This window comes from Hylobates moloch, unplaced genomic scaffold (genome assembly GCF_009828535.3).
Source record: "Hylobates moloch isolate HMO894 unplaced genomic scaffold, HMol_V3 SCAFFOLD_12, whole genome shotgun sequence".
Taxonomy (NCBI): Eukaryota; Metazoa; Chordata; class Mammalia; order Primates; family Hylobatidae; genus Hylobates; species Hylobates moloch.
Window position 1 is genome coordinate 20,873,120 of NW_026652287.1, and position 21,472 is coordinate 20,894,591.

General features: G+C 41.4%; 1 protein-coding gene across 2 annotated transcripts in view; it reads left to right on the forward strand.

The window, feature by feature from the left end:
* NAA25 (N-alpha-acetyltransferase 25, NatB auxiliary subunit) overlaps positions 1–21,472 on the forward strand; it is an 84,642-nt gene that overhangs the window by 37,774 nt on the left and 25,396 nt on the right. For both annotated transcript variants that reach the window (XM_032168642.2, XM_058424943.1), the window contains 6 exons: positions 93–262; positions 3,036–3,148; positions 10,601–10,808; positions 11,630–11,719; positions 17,410–17,590; positions 18,318–18,417. In XM_032168642.2, coding sequence (XP_032024533.1) covers positions 93–262; positions 3,036–3,148; positions 10,601–10,808; positions 11,630–11,719; positions 17,410–17,590; positions 18,318–18,417 — 862 coding nt within the window. The remainder of the gene's footprint in view (positions 1–92; positions 263–3,035; positions 3,149–10,600; positions 10,809–11,629; positions 11,720–17,409; positions 17,591–18,317; positions 18,418–21,472) is intronic.

Sequence of the window (21,472 nt, forward strand, 5' to 3'; positions counted from 1 at the left end):
CTTTTTTTTTTTTAAATGAGTTTGGCTTGACTTTAAGCTTTGGGAAGGACAATAGGAGCAATAAAATACCTTTTTCATGTGCTTTTCCTCAGCTCTTTAGAAGGAGAAGTACATTATTCTGCAGAAGAAGCTGTGAAGTTTATAGAAGATCGGATAACGGAAGAATCTAAAAGTTCTCGCCATCTTCGGGGACCACATCTAGCTAAACTGGAGCTGATTAGGCGTTTACGAAGTCAAGGTTGTAACGATGAGTACAAACTGGGTAAGAAACCATGATATCTGGGAAGCCTGGAGAATGCCCTTAATACCCAAGTGTTGTATTCATTATTTGAGATCTACACTGGACAGAGTCATGTTTGGGAAGCTAATGTCTTCACAGCCTGAAAATATTTGCTAATGAATGGATCACTTATAAAATTAGTCCTTTATCATATATTCACCTTGGCTTAACATTAACTTATCTCCCTGTTCCATCAGAGTCTTTGTCAGGCGTTCTGTTGCTGACCTAACAATAAAGTCAAAATCAGCCGGTTGTGGTGTCTCACGCCTGTAATCCCAGCACTTTGGGAGGCTGTTGTGGGTGGATTGCTTGAGCTCAGGAGTTGGAGATCAGCTGGGGCAACATGGTGAAACCCCATCTACAAAAAATACAAAAAAAATTAGCTGGGCATAATATCGCACATCTGTAGTCCCAGCTACTCAGGAGGCTGAGGCAGGAGAGTCTCTTGAGCCCAGGAGGCAGAGGTTATAGTGATCTGATATCGTGCCTTCACTCCAGCCTGAATGACGCAGCCAGAACCTGTCTCAAAAATTTAATTAAAAAAATAAAAAAATAAAAAAACCTGGCCAGGCGCAGTGGCTCACACCTGTAATCCTAGCACTTCGGGAGGCCGAGGTGGGCAGAACACTTGAGCTCAGGAGTTCAAGACCAGCCTGGGCAACATGGCCATAACCCTGTTTCTGCTAAAAATACAAAAAATTGGCTGGATGCGGCAGCTCATGCCTATAATCCCAGCACTTTGGGAGGCCAAGGTGGGCGGATCACCTGACGTCAGGTGTTCAAGACCAGCCTGGCCAACATGGTGAAACACCGTCTCTACTAAAAATACAAAAATTAGCCAGGCATGGTGGCACACGCCTGTAGTTACAGCTACTTGGGAGGCTGAGGCAGGAGAATTGCTTGAACCTGGGAGGTGGAGGTTGTGATTAGCTGAGATTGTGCCGCTTCTAGCCTAGGTGACAGAGTGAGACTCTGTCTCAAAAAACCAAAAAATTATCTGGGTGTGGTGGCGTGCGCCTGTGTCCCAGCTACTCGGGAGGCTGAGACACAAGAATCGCTTGAACCGAGAGGTGGAGGTTGCAGTTAGCCAAGTTCGCGCCACTGCCCTCCAGCTTCAGCCTGGACGACACAGCGAGACTCTGTCTCAAAAAAACAAAAAATTAAAAAAATTAAAAACCCTCGAAAACAATAAAGTCAAAATCAATTTCAAAGTAAAATTGCCAGTTTGGGAAAAGTTTCATGAAGTGGATGAAAGCTTTCTTGAAAATCTGTTCAAAGCACTCACAAAACTATTGACAAAAGAATATTTGGTGGAATTAGCAATTTGTAACTGAAGAGAAAATTTACTAGGATGACAAGATAGCAGGAAAGAATGATGTGGATAGTAAAGCATTGAGCGAATCCTTCAGGAAATTTGATGAAGCCCTTAGATCTTTTTATAAAATGATTCTTTATGATCTTATTGCTCAGTAAGTAAAGGATATCGTCATTGTACTAGTTCACAATTTTGCTGGAAAAACTACCACCTCCCTAAAAGAAAGCAGTAATTCTTTGCTCATACTAAGAATTTGCTTACAGGTTTTTATTTTATTATTATTTTTGAGACAGCGTCTCCCTCTGTTGCCCAGGCTGGAGTGTAGTGGTATAGTCTCCACTCACTGCAACCTCTGCCTCCTGGGTTCAAGTGATTTTCCTGCCTCAGCCTCCCAAGTAGCTGGGATTACAGGCAAGCGCCACCACACCTGGCTAATTTTTGTATTTTCATTAGAGATGGGGTTTTGCCATGTTGCCCAGGCTGGTCTCAAACTCCTGGACTCAAGTGATCTCCCTACCTTGGCCTCCCGAAGTGCTAGGATTACAGGCATGAGCCACTGCACCCGGCCTAGCTTACAGTTTTTTTGTTTTTGTTTTTTTTTTTGAGATGGAGTCTTTCTCTCTCGCCCAGGCTGGAGTGCAGTGGCGCAGTCTCAGCTCACTGCAACTTCCGCCTCCCAGGTTCAAGCAATTCTGCCTCAGCCTCCCAAGTAGCTGGGATTACAGGTGTGCACCACCCCGTCCAGCTAATTTTGTATTTTTGAATCAAGATGAGTTTCTCCATGTTGGCCAGGCTGGTCTCGAACTCTTGACCTCAGGTGATCTGCCCGCCTTGGCCTCCCAAAGTGCTGGTATTATAGGCATGAGCCACTGCACCCAGCCTATTTTATAATCTTTAATTTAATTTAATTTAATTTTTGAATGGAGTCTTGCTGTGTTGCCAAGGTTGGAGTGCAGTGGCATGATCTTGGCTCACTGCAACCTCCGCCTTCTAGGTTCAAGTGATCCTTTGCCTTATCCTCTCAAGCAGCTGGGATTATAAGCATGTGCTACCACGCCCGGCTAATTTTTGTACTTTTAGTAGAGATGGGGTTTCACCATGTTGCCAGGCGGGTCTTGAACTCCTGACTTCAAGGGATTGCCCGCCTTAGTCTTCCAAAGTGTGGAATTACAGGTGTGAGCTACTGCATCCAGCCTGTTTTGTTTTTTTTTTTTTTATCTTTTAAAGACTAGTCAGGTGCAGTGGTGGAAAGGGGGAGAGAGTAGAACAATGAGTTCAGTCTGTAACTGAACAAGTAGTTGAGATAACCCACTATCTTGGGACCAGTCTCAAGCAAAATTTTGTTTTAATTGAAATGAATGTTTTCAAATTAGATTCTCACTTAAATAGGAATTGCTTCTGTTCATGAGTAATAGAGTGATTTTGTTCGCCGTCCCCCAGGTGATCCAGAAGAATTAATGTTCCAGTATTTTAAAAAGTTTGGCGATAAACCTTGTTGTTTTACAGACCTTAAGGTGTTTGTTGACCTCTTACCTTCTACACAGTGTACAAAAGTAAGTACTATACAGTTTAGAAGTTTGTTGGGTGCCTCTATTTGTTGAAACACAGAGGTTAAATGTTTGGGTTTCTTTTCTAAAATGTGTGGAATTGATAATCATGAGATACAATGATAACTGCCCTGTCAAGCTAAATACTCTGTGTGTTACAACATTGAAGGCGTAATTTCTGGTTAAGTCACAATGGGAGTAAAGCCCTAACAGATGGTGGATTCTCCTTTTTTTGACTGTTTTATTTTGAGATAATTACGGATTTACATGTAGTTGGAAGAAATAACACATCTCATATATCCTTTATCTGTTTTGTCCCAATGGCAACATCTTGCACAATTACAGTGTAATATAATTAGGAAACTGACATTGCTCTCATCTGTTGAACTTACTCAGTTTTTGCCAGTTTTGCATGCACTGATTTTTGTGTGTTTGGGTGTTGTGTATGGATTTAGTGCAGTATGTGGCACATATGGGTGTGCGCGACTATTACCGTAGTAAGATACAGAACAGTCCCACCACCACCAGAATCCCACATGCTACTCTTTAATAACAATAGCCACCTCCCCCTCTCCCATCTCTATCTATGGGCAGCTATTATGTTTGCCATCTTTATAATTTTGTCATTTTTTGAATGTGAAGTACAGCCAGGTACGGTGGCATGTGCCTGTAGTCCCCAGCTACTTGGGAGACTGAGGCGGCAGGATCGCTTGAGCCCAGGAGTTCGAGGCTGCAGTGAGCTGTAATCATGCCACTGCACTCCAGCCTGAGCGACAGAGTGAGACTCTGTCTCTTAAAAAAAGAAAAAAAGAGGCTGGGCGCGGTGGCTTACGCCTGTAATCCCAGCACTTTGGAAGGCTGAGGCGGGTGGATCACCTGAGGTCAGGAGTTCAAGACCAGCCTGGCCAATAATGGTGAAACCTTGTCTCTACTAAAAATACAAAAAATTAGCTGGATGTGGTGGTGAGCACGTGTAGACCCAGCTACTTGGGAGGCTGAGGCAGGAGAGAACTGCTTGAACCCAGAAGGTGGAGGTTGCAGTGATCTGAGATCATGGCAACCACATGGTTGACTCTCCAGGAATTTATGCTGAGTGAAATAAGCCAATCTCAGAAGTTACACATACTATGATTCTGTTTATTTAATTTTTTTCTTTTTCTTTTTTTTTGAGACAGGGTCTCGCTCTGTGGCCCAGGCTCATTGCAACCTCCGCCTCCTGGGTTCCAGTGATCCTTGTGCCTCAGCCTCCTGAGTAGCTGGGACTACAGGCACATGCCACTAGGCCTGGCTAATTTTTGTATTTTTAGTTAGAGACAGGGTTTTGCCATGTTTGCTAGGCTGGTTTCAAACTCCTGACCTCAAGTGCTCCACCCGCCTCAGCCTTTCAAATTGCTGGTAGTACAGGTGTGAGCCACTATGCCTGGCTTTATTCTATAAAATAGAACAAGTGTTCCCTACTGTTGAGTTTGCAGTTTTTTATATATCTTAGATACAAGTTCTTTGTCAGATATGTGGTTTCAAATGTATTCTCCCAGTCTGTAGTTTGCTCTTTCATCTTTTTCATGAAATTCTGCAGCACAAAGTTTCCATTTTGAAGTCCAGTGGGCTCTCCTTTTAATGTCTTCTTTGTTTCTTTGTTTCTTTTTTTTTTTGAGATGGAGTCTTGCTCTTGCTCTGTCACCCGGGCTGGAGTGTGTTGGCGCGATCTCTGCTCACTGCAACCTCTGCCTCCTGGTTCAAGGGATTCTCCTGCCTCAGCCTCCCAAGTAGCTGGGATTACTGGTGTGCTACCATGCCTGAATGATTTTTGTATTTTTAGTAGAGATGGGATTTTACCATGTTGGCCAGGCTGGGAAGATTGGAAGTCTTTCTATAACAGGACTGCCATCATCCGTTCTCCCAGAAAGCCTTCTATCGTCCCCATGTGGAATGAATGAAGTGCATTGGGAGCACAGTGGATATAATTAGAGTATTTTTTTAGTGACCACATTTTTAGTCCATGAAGGTTCAATACTTTGGCAGACTTGGGGGTTACACATTTGGGCAGATAGAGCAGTGAATTCCCCAACTGATAAATAACCAGTGGTCTCTGGGGTTCTGAAATGACTGCTGCCATTCACGTTGGTTTAGTAAAGCTCTGTTTGAGTTGCTGTGGTTATAGGGCTCAGGCCAAGCCTGGAAGTTTCTGGATAAATTGTAACACATCCAGAAAGGAGAGTTATGGGTTACAGGAGGATTTAAAAGCATATAAGAGGGAAAAATGGTTGAGTGGAGGAGAGGTTTGGTCTGTCAAGGATAGAGTGATACTGCCGTTCACTTACTTGAAAAGCTGTCTTTAGAAGAGGGAGGAAAACAGGGACAGCAAGAAGTTCTACAGGGAGCTCAGAATTTGGCTTACTGAGAAAAAGATCTTTCTTAGCAGTGAGAATTCTCTCAAATACTGTGTGCGAGCTTTATCGAAGTAGAATGTAGATAAACCACGTGGGAGGGATTCATTCAGTAAGCGTCGAGCATATTGTGTGCTAAGCCCTAAGATAAGGAATATCTGGTCTTGTCTTACAGTGCTTATTGTCTTGCTAGTTGAAGCATCAAATGGTGGGGATGCATTAGAGGAACACTTTGCTGCTTTTAGATGAGATTCATGAAGGTTTGCTACCATGAATCTAGTACCAGTAACCTTTTCTGTACATCTCTACTTCATTGGTATGTTTGAGAATCTTAGGTCATCTCATGTGATCCCACATAGTAAGAATCATCTATTCAGGTGACCCTTACTGGAATGCTAGCAGTGATAAGCTCTAGTCACTGTTCTGTGAGAATAAGGATTTAAAGCTGTTACATTGAGTTTATAGTCCTAGTCTATGTAAATTTTACTTGAGAGAGGTAATTTTGCTGCCACTTTTTGACTGTAGGATAACTTCAGTAGCTAAATATCCTGCCACTCAGCAAATATGTTTGTCAGAGGATTACGAACTGTCCAAGTCAAGCTGAGAATTGTTGTCCTAATGAATTATGGAACCAAATCTTTCTAAAGTCTGACAAGCCCCTAAGAGTGAGCCAGTGAGTTCAGTTATCCTGAAGTGGCTCGCCCTGGGTGATGTTCTAATCTTTTGTTTCATTTGCTTTGGGGTTTTAGCTAAACAATAAAATGATTCTAGTTTTTTTTTTTTTTTTTTTTGAGACGGAGTCTCGCTCTGTCGCCCTGGCTAGAGTGCAGTGGCACGATCTTGGCTCACTGCAACCTCCACCTCCTGGGCTCAAGTGATTCTCCTGCCTCAGCCTCCCCAGTAGCTGGGATTACAGACGTCCATCACCACGTCCGGCTAATTTTTGTGTTTTTTTTTTTTGGGAGGTGGCGACAGTTTCGTTCTTGTTGCCCAGGCTGGAGTGCAGTGGCGCCATCTCCACTCACTGTAACCTCTGCTTCTCGGGTTCAAGAGAGAACCTGTGTCAGCCTCCCAAGTAACTGGGATTACAGGTGCCCGCCACCATGCCTGGCTAATTTTTTTTGTATTTTTAGTAGAGATGGGGTTTCACCATGTTGGCCAGGCTGGCCTTGAACTCCTGGCCTCAAGTGATTTGCCCGCCTTGGCCTCCTAAAGTGCTGGGATTATAGGCCTGAGCCACTGTGCCCAGCCTAATTTTTGTATTTTTAGTAGTGATGGGGTTTCACCATGTTGGCCAGGCTGGTCTCGAACTCTTGACCTCAGGTGATCCACCTGCCTTGGCCTCCCAAAGTGCTGGGATTATAGGCATGAACTGTGAGCCACCGCACCCGGCTGATTCTAGTTTTTATTTATTTTATTTTATTTTTTGAGATGAGTTTCGCTCTTCTTGCCCAGGCTAGAGTGCAATGGCGCGATTTCAGCTCACTGCAACCTCCACCTCCTGGGTTCAAGCAATTCTCCTGCCTAAGCTGCCCAAGTATCTGGGATTACAGGCATGCACCACCAGGCCCCGCTAATTTTGTATTTTTAGTAGAGACTGGGTTTCTCCATGTTGGTGAGGCTGGTCTCGAACTCCCGACCTCAAGTGATCCACCAGCCTCGGCCTCCCAAAGTGCTGGGATTACAGGCGTGAGCCACTGCGCCCAGCTCAACGATTCTAGTTTTTAAAGAAATTTTTGCACAGCAGTAAAACTGTACAGACTAAAATAAGGAGCAGATTGTTTTTTAACAAAACCTTGTCAGGAAGATTTTTCTTTAGCATTCACTAAAGAAGGCCACAATAAACCTAATACATAAAATGGCTTGCAAGAATAGAAGAACTGGCAGTAGAAACTATAGAAGCATTTAATCAAAAACCTGAAAATAATGGCTGGGCACGGTGGCTCATGTCTGCAATCCCAGCACTTTGGGAGGATGAGACGGGCGACTTGAGTTCAGGAGTTCGAGACCAGCCTGGCCAACATGGCAAAACCCCGTGTCTACTAAAAATACAAAAATTAGCTGGATGTGGTGATGCATGCCTGTACTGTAGTCCCAGCTACTCGGATGGCTGAAGCAAGAGAATCGCTTGAACCCAGGAAGCAGAGGTTGCAGTAAGCCGAGATTGTACTACTGCACTCCAGCCTGGGCAACAGAGTGAGACTCCGTCTCAAAAACAACAACAACAACAAAAACATGAAAATCAGTGCTGCAGTTTGTTAAAATTATGAACTATATATATCTGATAATAATGATTAAAATTAATAGAATTATAGGTAAATTGAAGCAAATTCATTACAGATGTTAAACTGCAGGATGAGTGGGATTTTGTTTAAATTTTTTATTTGTATCAAAAAATCACATGTACTGAAGCTGGGTGCAGTGGCACACACCTATAGTCACAGCTACTCAGGAGGCTGAAGCAGGAGGATTGCTTGAGCCCAGGAATTCAAGTCCAGCCTGGACAACATAGTGAGACCCCCTCCCAAAAAAGGAAGAAGAAATACATGTACTGTATAAAACTGAAAAAGTCAAATAGTATCACAAGGCTTATATTGAGAGGCAGTAGTCACTCTTTTTGTTCCAGCTCAACAGATGCAAATCCCTTTCAACTAAATTCTTTTGTTATTTTCCTCCATATTTCTAAATTATTTTCTTATTTAAGAATTTATTTTTATAGTTATAGTCTTAACCTATTGGTGCCCTTCTGTGGAAGGTGATTAGTTGTTTATAACAAATCAATTTCCCCCTTATATATTTAGGATAAAACATGAGATTCTGTTCTCTCTACCCCTCTCTTCACCAATGTAAGAAATGCTTTCCATTCCAAAATGCCTGTTCGCTACTATCTGTTTAGGAACTTACATATTTGTCTGATAGCATTCTGCGATATGGTTGGGAGTATAGGGTGGGAGCCTGAAATAACCACTGAATAAGCAAATTTCACTTTATTCCCGTTTTCAGCTATGACTGCTGTCTCTGACTCTGTATCTCTGGTTCAGCGCCTTATGGCTGTAAAACCCAGGCTGTTCTACTCACACTTAGAAATTCCATCTGTGAACTTTGGGAGGGGCCTAACTTCTTAGAAATTAATATATTCTATTTGAGTCCCATCAGCACTTTAGCCTTTAGGGACACCTGGTGCCCTTAGTCTCTGAGTCTTCCAAGATTCTGTGACTAGAGTGAGCTTCCTGCTTATTGGGGTCTGCCTTAATGCATACTGTTAGATTTCAGTGTTCTTGGCAACGTAAGTTATTACTTACCACCTGTTCTTGTATCTTTTGAAATCTTCATGATTTTTATTTGCTGTCATCTCTCATTTCTTCATGTATTATTATTTTCTTCTTTTTTTTTGAGACAGGGTCTCGCTGTGTCACCCAGGCTGCAGTGTAATGGCGCGATGACGGCTCACTGCAGGCTCAAACTCCCGGGCTCAAGTCATCCTCCCGCCTCAGCCTCTTGAGTAGCTGGGACTACAGGCATGCACCACTGTGCCTGGCTATGTGTTTTTTTTGTTTGTTTGTTTGTTTAGTAGAGATGTGGTCTCACTATGTGCCTAGGCTGATCTTGAACTCTTGAGCACAAGTGATTCTCCCATCTCTGTTGGGAATATAGGCGTGAGCCACTGCTCCCGGCCTCTTCACATATTCTTGATCTTTGTGGATTTTTAAATTTTTTTTTAATATGGAGTTTCACTCTTGTTGCCCAGGCTGGAGTACAGTGGCGTGATCTCGGCTCACTGCAACCACCGCCTCCTGCGTTCAAGCGATTCTCCTGCCTCACCCTCCTGAGTAGTTGGGATTATAGGCACCCACCACCACACCCAGCTAATGTTTTGTATTTTTAGTAGAGACAGGGTTTCACTATGTTGGCCAGGGAGGTCTCAAACTCCTGACCTCAGGCAATCTGCCCGCCTCGGCCTCCCAAAGTGCTAGGATTATAGGCGTCAGCCACCGTGCACTGCGCCCGGCCTATTTTTTCTTTTACAACTTTTTTTTTTTTTTTTTTTTTTTTTGAGATAGAGTCTCACTCTGTTGCCCAGGCTGGAGTGCGGTAGGGCGATCTTGGCTCACAGCAACCTCTGCCTCCCAGGTTCAAGCGATTCTCCTGCCTCAGCATCCTGAGTAGTGGGGATTACAGGTGCGCGCCACCATGCCTGGCTAGTTTTTTTGTGTATTTTTAGTAGAGATGGGGTTTCAGCATGTTGGCCCAGCTGGTCTTGAACTCCTGGCCTGAAGTGATGTGCCCACCTTGGACTTCCAAAGTGCTAGGATTACAGGCCTGAGCCACTGCACCCAGCCTCTTCTTTTTTTATTCCTTACTGGCATCTTAATAGGATTTTAGAAGTGAGAGGAAATAAGCATGTATTTAATAAATACATAACTAGAACTGGTATGTGGGTTTTATTTTTAAATTTTTATCCAAATTTAAAGGATGAAAAACATTTTAAGGCAAGATGTAACCATTCGGAGAAAACTGGATGAATGGTACATGGGATCTCATTTCTCATAGCTGAGCATGAATCTATAATTATAAGTTCAATTAAGAAAAATGTAGGGTCACTGACATAAGGTAAAGAGTATCTTTCCATGTATAACCTTTCCTTTCAGAATTTATCAGCATAATTACAGATTAAAATTTTTTTGATTTTTTTGGTAATCTGCTCTTTTCTATAGTCTTCCTAATGTTTTCATTGCTGTAATGTATATTATGTTAATATGCTATAAGTTATGGGACATTTTCAGAAGTAAAAAAATCTTTCACTGCCTGTAGTACATGGTATTGAAAAATACTTTTGGCCAGTAATGAATGAGTGTGCCAGTTTCATTGGAGCTTCACCAGTGTTGTGTGCTGTCACAAATTTTTTTCGTTTTAGCTGTTTTGGTAGGTAGAAAATGGTGTATGAAAGGAATTTTAGTTTTTTTTTTTTTTCTTGATGTCTTTTTCTAGACCATTCAATTTCTGTTAATTATGGCCTACTGAAGACTAGTTGTGTTTTGAGACCTTTGCTCCTTTTTTCCCCACTTTGCAGTTTATTAATCAGTTACTTGGAGTTGTTCCTTTGTCGACACCAACAGAGGATAAGCTGGCACTGCCTGCTGACATCAGAGCTCTGCAGCAACATTTGTGTGTGGTGCAGCTGACGAGGTTACTTGGCTTGTACCACACCATGGATAAAAATCAGAAATTGAGTGTGGTCAGAGAATTGATGTTAAGGTACCAGCATGGACTGGAATTTGGTGAGCAACCATTCAAAATGTGCAGTAGTTCCCTGATCTACACTAAGACTTAGAAGTCAGTTTTTTAAGCAGCTGTAGCACCCTGTTTTAATGAGTTTTGTAAGGAGACTATTTTGTCTGGGAAGACCATATAAGTAATATGATGTAAAGCCTTTCTTAAGCCTGGAGTTTTAAATAATTCTGATTGGCTTTCAGTTGTCTGTATTCTTCTTGATCTGATGAGCTAACTTTTTATTAGATTGGGGCTCATATAGATTGCATAGTTTATGATAATTATCACATTTTCTGCTTGTAGGCCTAAATATTCTTAATATATAGACTGTAAGTGAACAAAAGGAATATCGTAAATTGTAAGATAAATATTTAGTTTAGAAATAGATGATCTTCAGATAGGTGTGGCCTTTGCTAGATATATGTGATAGACATATAATTGTCTGACTATAAGATGTCAGTATTTATCTGTAGTCTAAAGAATTAGATGAAGTCAGGAGCATATTGTGAATTTAGTTATACATGGCACTTGGCTTATGTTCTTTTCTTCACCTCAACCTCCTTCAAATCTTCCTTCTCTCCCTTTGGGACCATCGTGGATACCACCTCTGCTCTGGAACCCTACCTTCTGTTCCAGCTGAGTGTGGTCTCACCTTCTTTTGAACCCTTTGATTCGTGGCTTATATTTTTCTCTTGGTACTTATCTTATTCTTAATTTTCTTTTACTTTTCCTCTTCTCCCTCCTGTCACTTTCCTGCTTTTAAAAACTCCTTTGGGGTCAGTAATAGTTGAATAAATGTTAAAATAGATATAATTTTTTTCCCCCATAGGGAAAACCTGTTTGAAAACAGAATTGCAGTTTTCTGACTATTACTGTCTCCTTGCTGTCCATGTGCTTATTGATGTATGGAGGGAAACAGGTAAGTAGCAGTGATTTCAGTTCAACTTTACTTTTTGTTTTTATTGATTATAAGTACTGCATTCTTTCGTTAGACTAATTTTACAGTCCACAAATTTTATTTATGCTTTTAGGTTCTGCTTTTCTTGATATTTCTAGGGTGCTTCCAGAAAAACCTGTCTTGGCCAGGTGCGATGGCTCATGCCTGTAATCCTAGCACTTTGGGAGGCTGAGGCGGGTGGATCACCTGAGGTCAGGAGTTCGAGACTAGCCTGGCCAACATGGCGAAACTTCGTCTGTACTAAAAATACAAAAATTAGCTGGGTATTTGGGCGCATACCTGTAGTCCCAGCTACTTGGGAGGCTGAGGCAGGAGAATTGCTTGAGCTTGGGAGGCGGAGGTTGCAGTGAGCTGAGATCATGCCACTGCACTTCAGCCTGGGCAACAGAGCAAGACTCCGTCTCAAAAAAAAAAAAAAAAAAAAAACCTGTCTCCAATTTATCCCTTCGTAACCAGGATAATGTTAAATGAATGGATATCTGTTCTGTTTTTAAGTGTTTGTGAATAATAAGTAATGACTGTAAAAAAAAATACTATGACAAAGCTACAAAAATTAAAATACAATGAAACTGACTAAAAAATACATGCACAGGCCTATGGAACAGAATATCTTTTATTCACTTCAAAAAATTTTGTATACAGAAAAATGCATTCTTTCTGGAATATAGTTTGTCTCATTTAAGATAAAAATATAAGACATGGTAAAGGAAGCATTGTGAGTGATTGGGGAAGAGAAGGATGATTCAGCAAATGGTATTGGGATTGCCTTTTCTTTAGGTCCCACCCCCTGACATTTTCTCTTATTAGCAGTTTTGGAGAATAAATAAGTTTAGGTGCTTATAGCATATTATTCATGAGAATTTAACTATAGAAGAAACAAAGGGCTGAAGAGACAGTGGTAAGCAAGATAAACACAACCCCTGCCCTCACAGATCATTTCATAGAGCACTCAGTTTTGCTTTTTTTTGAGATGGAGTCTTGTTCTTGTTGCCCAGGCTCGAATGCAGTGGCGTGATCTCAGCTCACTGCAACCTCCGCCTTCTGGGTTCAAGCGATTCTCATGCCTTAGCCCCAGAGTAGATGGGTTTACAGGCACATGCCACCAAGCCCGGCTAGTTTTTTTTTTTTTTTGTGAGATGGAGTCTTGCTCTGTCGCCCAGGCTGGAGTGCAGTGGTGCGATCTCAGCTCACTGCAAGCTCTGCCTCCCGGGTTCACGCCATTCTGCTGCCTCAGCCTCCCGAGTAGCTGGGACTACAGGTGCCCACCACCATGCCTGGCTAATTTTTTGTATTTTTAGTAGAGATGGGGTTTTACCATGTTAGCCAGGATGGTCTCAATTACCTGACCTCGTGATCTGCCCGCCTCGGCCTCCGAAAGTGTTAGGATTATAGGTGTGAGCCTCTGTGCCTGGCCAGTTTTTGTGTTTTTAGTAGAGACAAGGTTTTGCCATGTTGGCCAGGCTAGTCTCAAACTCCTGACCTCAGGTGATCCACCCGCCTCGGCCTCCCAAAGTGCTGGGATTCAGGCGTGAGCCACTGCACCCAGCCTTATCATGCCATTCCTAAAATCCTTCAGACCTCAGGAAGCCAAGGCTTGAGCCCAGTAGTTCAAGGCTGCAGTGAGCTATGATCACACCATTACACTCCAGCCTGGATGACAGAGCAGGACCCTGTCTCTAAAAAATTTAAAAAGAAAAAAATATGCTTCAGAGGTACCCTGTTTTCCTGAGGATAAAAGTCACGTGTTTTGGGATAGTTTGTAATGCTGTTTATAATCTGGCCTGTGTCCACATCTCCAGATTCTTAGGTATTTACAGTCTTGAATCTACTTTAAAATTTTTTTTGCTGCTATCACTTAACATCATGTTGCCTCTCTTTGAAATAACTTTCTTACCTCCCTCATCTATCTAAGTTTTACTCAAATGATGCCTTTAACAAAGCCTGTCTTGATTTTAACTCTTCCTCACTGGGGATTTTATGCTCCTCTGAACTTCTGTAGGACATTGTATGTAACCATATGGTAGTGTATTTTTTTTTTTTTTTTTTTTTTTTTTCAGTTTGTTTTGAGATGGAGTCTCGCTCTATTGCCCAGGCTGGAGTGTAATGGCACAATCTTGGCTCACTGCAACATCCTCCTCCCAGGTTCAAACGATTCTCCTGTCTCAGCCGCCCGAGTAGCTGTGATTACAGGCATGTGCCACTATGCCTGGCTAATTTTTGTGGTTTTTTTTTGAGACAAAGTCTTGCTCTGTCGCCAGACTGGAGTGCAATGGCACAATCTTGGCTCACTGCAACCTCCACCTCCTGGGTTCAAGTGATTCTCCTGCCTCAGCCTCCCAGGTAGCTGGGACTACAGGCACCCACCACCACACCTGGCTAATTTTTTTGTATTTTTAGCAGAGACAGGGTTTCACCATGTTGTCCAGGATGGTCTCGATCTCTTGACCTTGTGATCCACCCACCTCGGCCTCCCAAAGTGCTGGGATTACAGGGTGAGCCACTGCACCCGGCCTAATTTTTGTATTTTTGGTAGAGATGGGGTTTCACCATGTTAGGCTGGTCTCACACTCCTGACCTCAGGTGATCTGTCTGCCTTGGCCTCCCAAAATGCTGGGATTACAGGCATGAGCCACTGCGCCTGGCCAGTAATACTTCCTACACTATACTGTACCAGGGATGAGAGTGAAATCCTTGTCATCAGAGAACTTGTTATTTGAGCCCCTAGATTCATGAGCCTGCATAGGGCAGCAAAAGTCATTTTAACATGAAAACATTAATGAACTGATCATGTAGTAATTTGATCCCCACACAGATAGCCTTTCTTACTGATGCCTAGCATCTGTTCTCACCAATAGTGACTATGGCTTTGCTAGTCTCTTATATTAATATTTTGAGCAAGATATGTGGCCATATGATAATAGTAACAACTGACAGTTGATTATTAGGCATGTGAAAGTACTTTACACAAATTAAACATTTTATTTTATTTTATTTTATTTTATTTTATCTTACTTTATTTTTTTGAGATTGAGTCTCGCTCTGTTGCCTGGGCTGGAGTGCATTGGTGTGATTTTGGCTCACTGCAACCTCTGCATCCCAAGTTCAAGCGATTCTCCTGCCTCAGCCTCCTGACTAGCTGGGATTACAGGTGCACACCACCACGCCTGGCTAATTTTTGTATTTTTAGTAGAGACATGGTTTTACCATGTTGGTCAGGTTGGTCTTGAACTCCTGACCTCGTGATCCGCCCGCCTCAGCCTCCCAAAGTGCTGGGATTTCAGGCGTGAGTCACCACACCCGGCCAATTTAAACATTTTAATAATACAGTTATTGTCACAGTTTTATAGGTGAGAGAAGTGGAGGGCAGAGAGAAAAAAGGTAAATTGTCCAAAATCCTGCAGTGCAGACAAATACATGGGAATCATTTGCAAAATGAAATTGTAGATCTTGTGAAGATGCAGGGCTTCTTGAAGTCAGTGAAAGGGATGTTGAAGTACTCCAGTCACAGTCATAATCATTGTTCAAGGTGCACCTGGCAGAACTTAGAAATCAATAGAAAGTTGATGAGGGCATTTAAAGAGATTGATTTGAATTCAAAAGGATTGAGTGCTTTAGGAAGTTGATGCTCTCAAATATTTTTTCTGAAAGGCTATTTTTTTATTTTGAGACAGGGTTTCACACTCTCATCCAGGCTGGAGTGCAGTAGCACCATAGTAGCTCTCTGTAGCCTCAACCTCCTGGGCTTAAGGGATCCTCCCACTTCAGCCTCCTGGGTAACTGGGAGTATAGGCACATGCCACCATGCCTGGCTAGTTTTTGTATTATTTATTTAGTTAATTTTAAATTTTTTTAAATTTATTTTTTATTTATTATTAAATTTTATTTTTATTTTGAGATGGAGTCTTAACTCCGTCCCAGGCTGGAGTGCAATGGTGCGATCTCGGCTCACTGCAACCTCTGTCTCCTGGGTTCAAGCAATTCTCCTGCCTCAGCCTCCTGAGTAGCTGGAATTATAGGCACCTGCCACCACGCCCGGCTAATTTTTGTATTTTTAGTAGAGAAGAGGTTTTACCATGTTGGCCAGGTTGGTCTCGAATTCCTGACCTGAGGTGATCTGCTTCCCTGGCCTCCCAAAGTGCTGGAATTACAGGTGTGAGCCACTGTGCCCAGCCAATTTTTGTATTTTTTGTATAGTTGGGGTTTTGCCATGTTTCCCAGGCTGGTCTCAAAGTCCTGGGCTCAAGCCATCTCCCTGCCTTGTCCTCCCAAAGTGCTGGGATTACAGGCATGAGCTACTGTGCCCGGCCTATCTTTCTTTTCTTTTGGAAAACAGCATATAGAATATTACCTTAAAATCTTACTGCATGGTGCTTTCATTTTTGCTATTGTTACTGACTGTAAAAGTAACTTGTATAAATTTTGGAAAGCAGTTTACTTAAAATCTCACTTTTTTTGGACCTCAAAAGCACCCATCACTTTTGCATTTTTTTTTTCCTTTTGTATTCTTGAGACAAAGCTGCACTCTGCTGCCAAGGTTGGAGTGCAGTGGCATGAGCACAGCTCACTGCAGCCTCAACCTCCTAGGCTGAAGCAATCCTCCCAACCGCAGCCTCCTGAGTAGCTGGAACCGTAGGCAGTGTGCACCACCACGTCTGGCTAATTTTTTCAAAAATGTTTTTAATAGAAACGAGGTCTAGCTATGTTGTTCAGGCTGGTCTCAAACTTGTGGGCTCAAGTGATCCTCCCACCTCAGCTTTCCAAAGTGCTGGGAGTATAGGCATGATCTACCATGTCCAGCTAACATTTTTGTTTGTTTTCTTCTTCTCTCTCTCTTTGTGCATATTTTAAGAGTTGAGATCAACTCTTTGTACTAACTTGAATTTTCTGTGTGTGTGTTTTACTGAACATTCTTGCACAAACATTTTCCTTTGTAATTAAAAACTCTCTATCAATGTCAAGTAGTTATATGACGTTTCCATGTGTCAAAGTTACCGTAATTTACCTACTCATCCTCCCATCATTACATCACTAGAGAGTACGATAACTATTTTTGTATATAAAGCTTTATCTGTATTTCATAGTATTTTCTTTAGATGGATCCTAAAGAATAAGTTACTTAATCTTGAAGACTAGAGATACATGTACCTTTTGAAATTTCATAGACCCCCAAAAAAGTATCATTTTAATTTGATTATTAATGAGTAAATATTTTCAAACATCCTATTTGCCATTCTGTTAGTAGAGTTACATATGGAAGAAAAATGATATCTATAGAGAACATCTGTCTGGTGTTTTATAGAGGAAATCCTGCAGGGTCAAGGTGCTGAGCTCCAGTTTTCCTTCAAAGTCCATCTCTTCCCAGAATCTGAGATTCTGTGAGATTCTATAACTTCCCCCCACAAGACCTGGCCACTTAAAATCTGCATCATTTTTGCTGTGGGCATGTTTAAGAATAGACTTAACTATTGAAGGACTCTCTGTTTAGGGGAAATTCTCTATTTTGGTTATAGGTGTATATCTAAAATTTGTTCTCTGTCATTTAACTTCATTTATAGAGGGGGTTGATGATGTCAATAAGGTTTTGTTTTTTGTTTTGGGGAAGCTTTCATTTGCTGTCAAGATCAGTGGATAATGCTGTATTTTGGTTCTAGGTGATGAGACTGCTGTGTGGCAGGCCCTGACTTTGCTGGAAGAGGGATTAACCCATAGCCCTTCCAATGCTCAGTTCAAATTGCTGCTTGTTCGAATCTACTGTATGCTGGGTGCATTTGAACCAGTGGTGGATCTTTACTCCAGCCTTGATGCTAAGCATATCCAGCATGATACCATTGGGTTGGTAGTATATACTCTGAATAATGAGCAGCCAGCTATACCAGTGTGGGGTACACAGGACTCTAACAGATTTTAAAGTTGATCCTGACATTAAGCCTTTTTGATTAAATAATAACCTGTTATGATCCATTGCAAAGCAGAAAGATTTTTATATCTCCCAGCATTTTGTGGTAATTTGAAAATTTGCACAATTTAGAAATGTAAGAGAGTTTTCCCCAGAGATAGCAAACGTCTATATACTTTGAACCCTTACTCTTAGCACACATTATTTTGAAGTGTTCATTTCCACTTTGCAGTTGAAGTTGACACGTGTACTTTATTGACCTCAACAAAGTTTGAATTTGTATTTTGGACTTGTATTTAGACTACTCTTTATTATTATGCTATTATCACTTAATAGCATTTTCTCTGTTGTCTGTGGTGCTGTTTTAGGAAGACAGCATTATGTTCTCTTAGAACTTTTATGTGCCATTAATCATCAGAGTGTAAGAAAGCCTAGTATAAAACTTTAGGTCTCCCACAAAACTGAGTTAACTTTTGGCTCTTTTTTTTTTTTATTTTTTTAAATTTTAACTGGTGAATTAGATCATTTCTGTGGGAGTATGTTTTAGTGTTTTCTTATGCCTAGCTATTTTTTTGCCAAGTAATTTGAAGCGTAATATTTGTTACTTGAGCTAGGTAAGTAAGTATAACATGTCTTTTTTTTCCTTCTTTCCTTCTGATCTAGTTATCTTTTGACCCGATATGCTGAATCTCTAGGTCAGTATGCTGCTGCGTCCCAATCCTGTAACTTCGCACTCAGGTTTTTTCACTCCAACCAGAAAGATGTAAGTGAAAAACTATTTTTTAACCGTGATCTTGCCTGCTGACTGCACACTATTGAGCGCGTCACGTCATGTCACAAGTACACATGTTAAGGTGCACCATGCTGAACTAGCAAGTGCCCTTAGATCACAGCTTACCGTCCAAGGCTGGTAGGGAGAGGTAGAGAGTTATTTGTGTTTGTTAGAATGGGTGTGTTTAATAGAATCCTTGGAAAGTTGCATTTAAAAACTGGTATTTACTGACTAGGAAGTGTTAGTCCTCTTAGACCTGGCTTTTGATCTCTAAGAGACTTTTCCAAGGGTATAAGAAACAGCCCATAAGCGTTCATAGCCTGGGATGCCATATAACATTCTGCAATAGCAGCTGCTCTCTGTTACTTTTATTTAACTCTGAAATGTATGTCCATTGTGCTCTTTGCCAAAGGTGAATGTACTTGTATTTTCTTAGAAAATTAAAAGGCATTCCAAGAAACTTAGATGAACAATATGTTTTTTTAAAGTAGCAATAAATAAAATAGAGCTTCTCTGTGCCATAATGAAAGGATGGGATTTGCACCATATTTTTCACTGCAAGCAGACTTGGGCTCTACTTGTTGGTTAAGCAGAAGTTTTTGTAGGAAAACCATATGGTCTGTACTCAGTTGACCAATTGTGAAAAACTGCCCAACAATGAATGTGGAGAAAAGGAATGTCTCCAGGGTGGTCACTGCCTGCTTGGTTTTCACAGACTTCCAAGCCTCATCGCCTGAAGTTGGCTGTGCCAGCTATCTGCCCATAGCTTTCCATTCTCATGGTCTACCAGCAATTAAGGAACTAGCAAGGAAGCTAGTTTCTGGGGTTCTTGGCAAACACTCATGAGGATTTTTTTTCAACCCTTTTGTTTTACTGTAGCAGGATGACTAATCTATCTTCCATCTAATTCTTTAAGGGGGTATTGTATTAAATAGAAGCATTTCTGAACATGGGATAGAGGTTTGTTCTCAGTTTATGATAATTACGTTCTGACAAGTTTCAGGGAATGGCCTAGAGGGCTGGAGTAGCAAAGGACAGCTCTGAGCAGGTGGAAAGCAGCCTCTTGTGCTTAGATAATGAGCTGTGTACCATTAGTTGGTTCTTAGTCCTGTATCCCCTCCCCAAAGTGGCCCCCTTACCTCTGCAGTGATTGATATCTCCGTTCAGACCTCATTTTGTGGCATAGCCTCTGATCAGGGAGAGAGGAAAATGAGTATCAGCATCTGAGCATGTTACTCAGAAGGTGTTCTGGCCTGGCTTAGAGGTCAGAAGGTCATCCCTAGGATGTTGAGTTTCTAAAATCCAACATGGATGAGCTATAAACCTATGAATTTTCATTGTGTGTTCAAGTATCTGTACTTGCCCTCCTGTTTTCAAGAAGTTTCACTAGCTCAAAAAAAAAAAATCAAAAGGATTGATTTCCTCATCTCATTATTTATGGCCTCATTTCTGTATTTGTAAGAGAGATGAAAGAAACATTTGATTTACTGCAGATTCCTTTTCAAAGGTTTGTTTCTCAAATAGCTTTGAGGTAGTAGGAGTAAATCAGGGATTAATTCCAGCCCAGTGGCTGGTTTTCCTCTAGCTTTCAATCATCCAGCATTCTAGAAGAACTGTATTACTCATGAAGATGTGGTCAGTAAAGACACATTACTTTATATATATCAGAATTAGGCTTTAATTTTTTCTTCCCACAAATATTGTGTCTGAAGAGTTGTTTTGAAAGAAAACTCTAAAAATAAAATTACAAAAGTATTGTAATATAGGCAAAGGAGACCCCTAGGAGCAATTTGAGGGGATGTGTCATCCTCAGAGTTTTTTTTTTGTATCTTTGTTTGATGTTTTGCTGATGGTTGTGTGTGGCAAAAGTGACTAATTCATCTGAATGTATGTGATGTTGAACCTGATAAAATTATAGCATTTTATCGATCAGAGACTAGGACACTTGAAATATATTTTGATTACTGCTAAGAAGATAGAGCTTATTTAATCTGCTGACAGGAGATAATCTTGAGGCGTCCTAGAGGCAAAAGAAAAATACAGTACAGGCTGGGCACAGTGGCTCACGCCTATAATCCAAGCACTGGGAGGCTGAGGTGGGTGGATCACCTGAGGTCAGGAGTTCAAGACCAGCCTGGCCAACGTGGTGAAACCCCATCTCTACTAAAAATACAAAAATTAGCTGGGCATGGTGGCAGGTACCTGTAATCCCAGCTACTCGGCAGGCTGAGGCAGGAGAATTGCTTGACCCGGGAGGTGGAGGTTGCAGTGAGCTGATTGTACCATTATACTCCAGCCTGGGTGACAAGAGAGAGACTCTGTCCCCCCACCAAAAAAGAAAAATACGGTACAGCTAGGAACATGTAGCTTGACCTTAATGTTGAGTGCCAGATGGAGACTGTGGTGTGAACTGTTTCGTAAAGAAATCTAAGGCTAAGAAAGATTATGATTGTAGTGTCTTACTGTGTGTGTTCAACCTTGTGCTTAGAGTATCAGAAATATCTCTCTTCAAATCCAGAGCTCTATACTCTGCATCTTTTATTCTTGATAGTTTTTGGGATCCCCGGATGCTTTTTCCTTGGATGACTGATGCATTTCAATTCCCACCTAGCTCTTTGACAGGACACTTTTACTTAAATGGAAAATCTAGTGTTTTGCTTAGTAATGTTTTGTGCTATGGGACTGAAAGTTGTATTTGGAAGATCTGCATAGGGATTTTCTTTCTATAAAGGTTATTTTCTGTTGTCATCTTACTTTGGAATAGATTTTTAAAAATATGAAAATAAGCACCAGATTTTCATATCTTTAAAAGTCACTTATATGTTTTTACTTCTTTAAAATTTCCCTTTAAAATCAAAAATTATCTGGGTGTGTTGGCGAGTGCCTGTAATTCCAGCTACTTGAGAGGCTGAGTCAGGAGACTTGCTTGAATCTGGGAGGTGGAGGTTGCAGTGAGCTGAGATCATGCCACTGCACTCCAGCTGTCACTCTTGGGTGACAGAGTGAGACTGTCTCAAAAAAAAAAAAAGTAAATAAAAGAAAATAA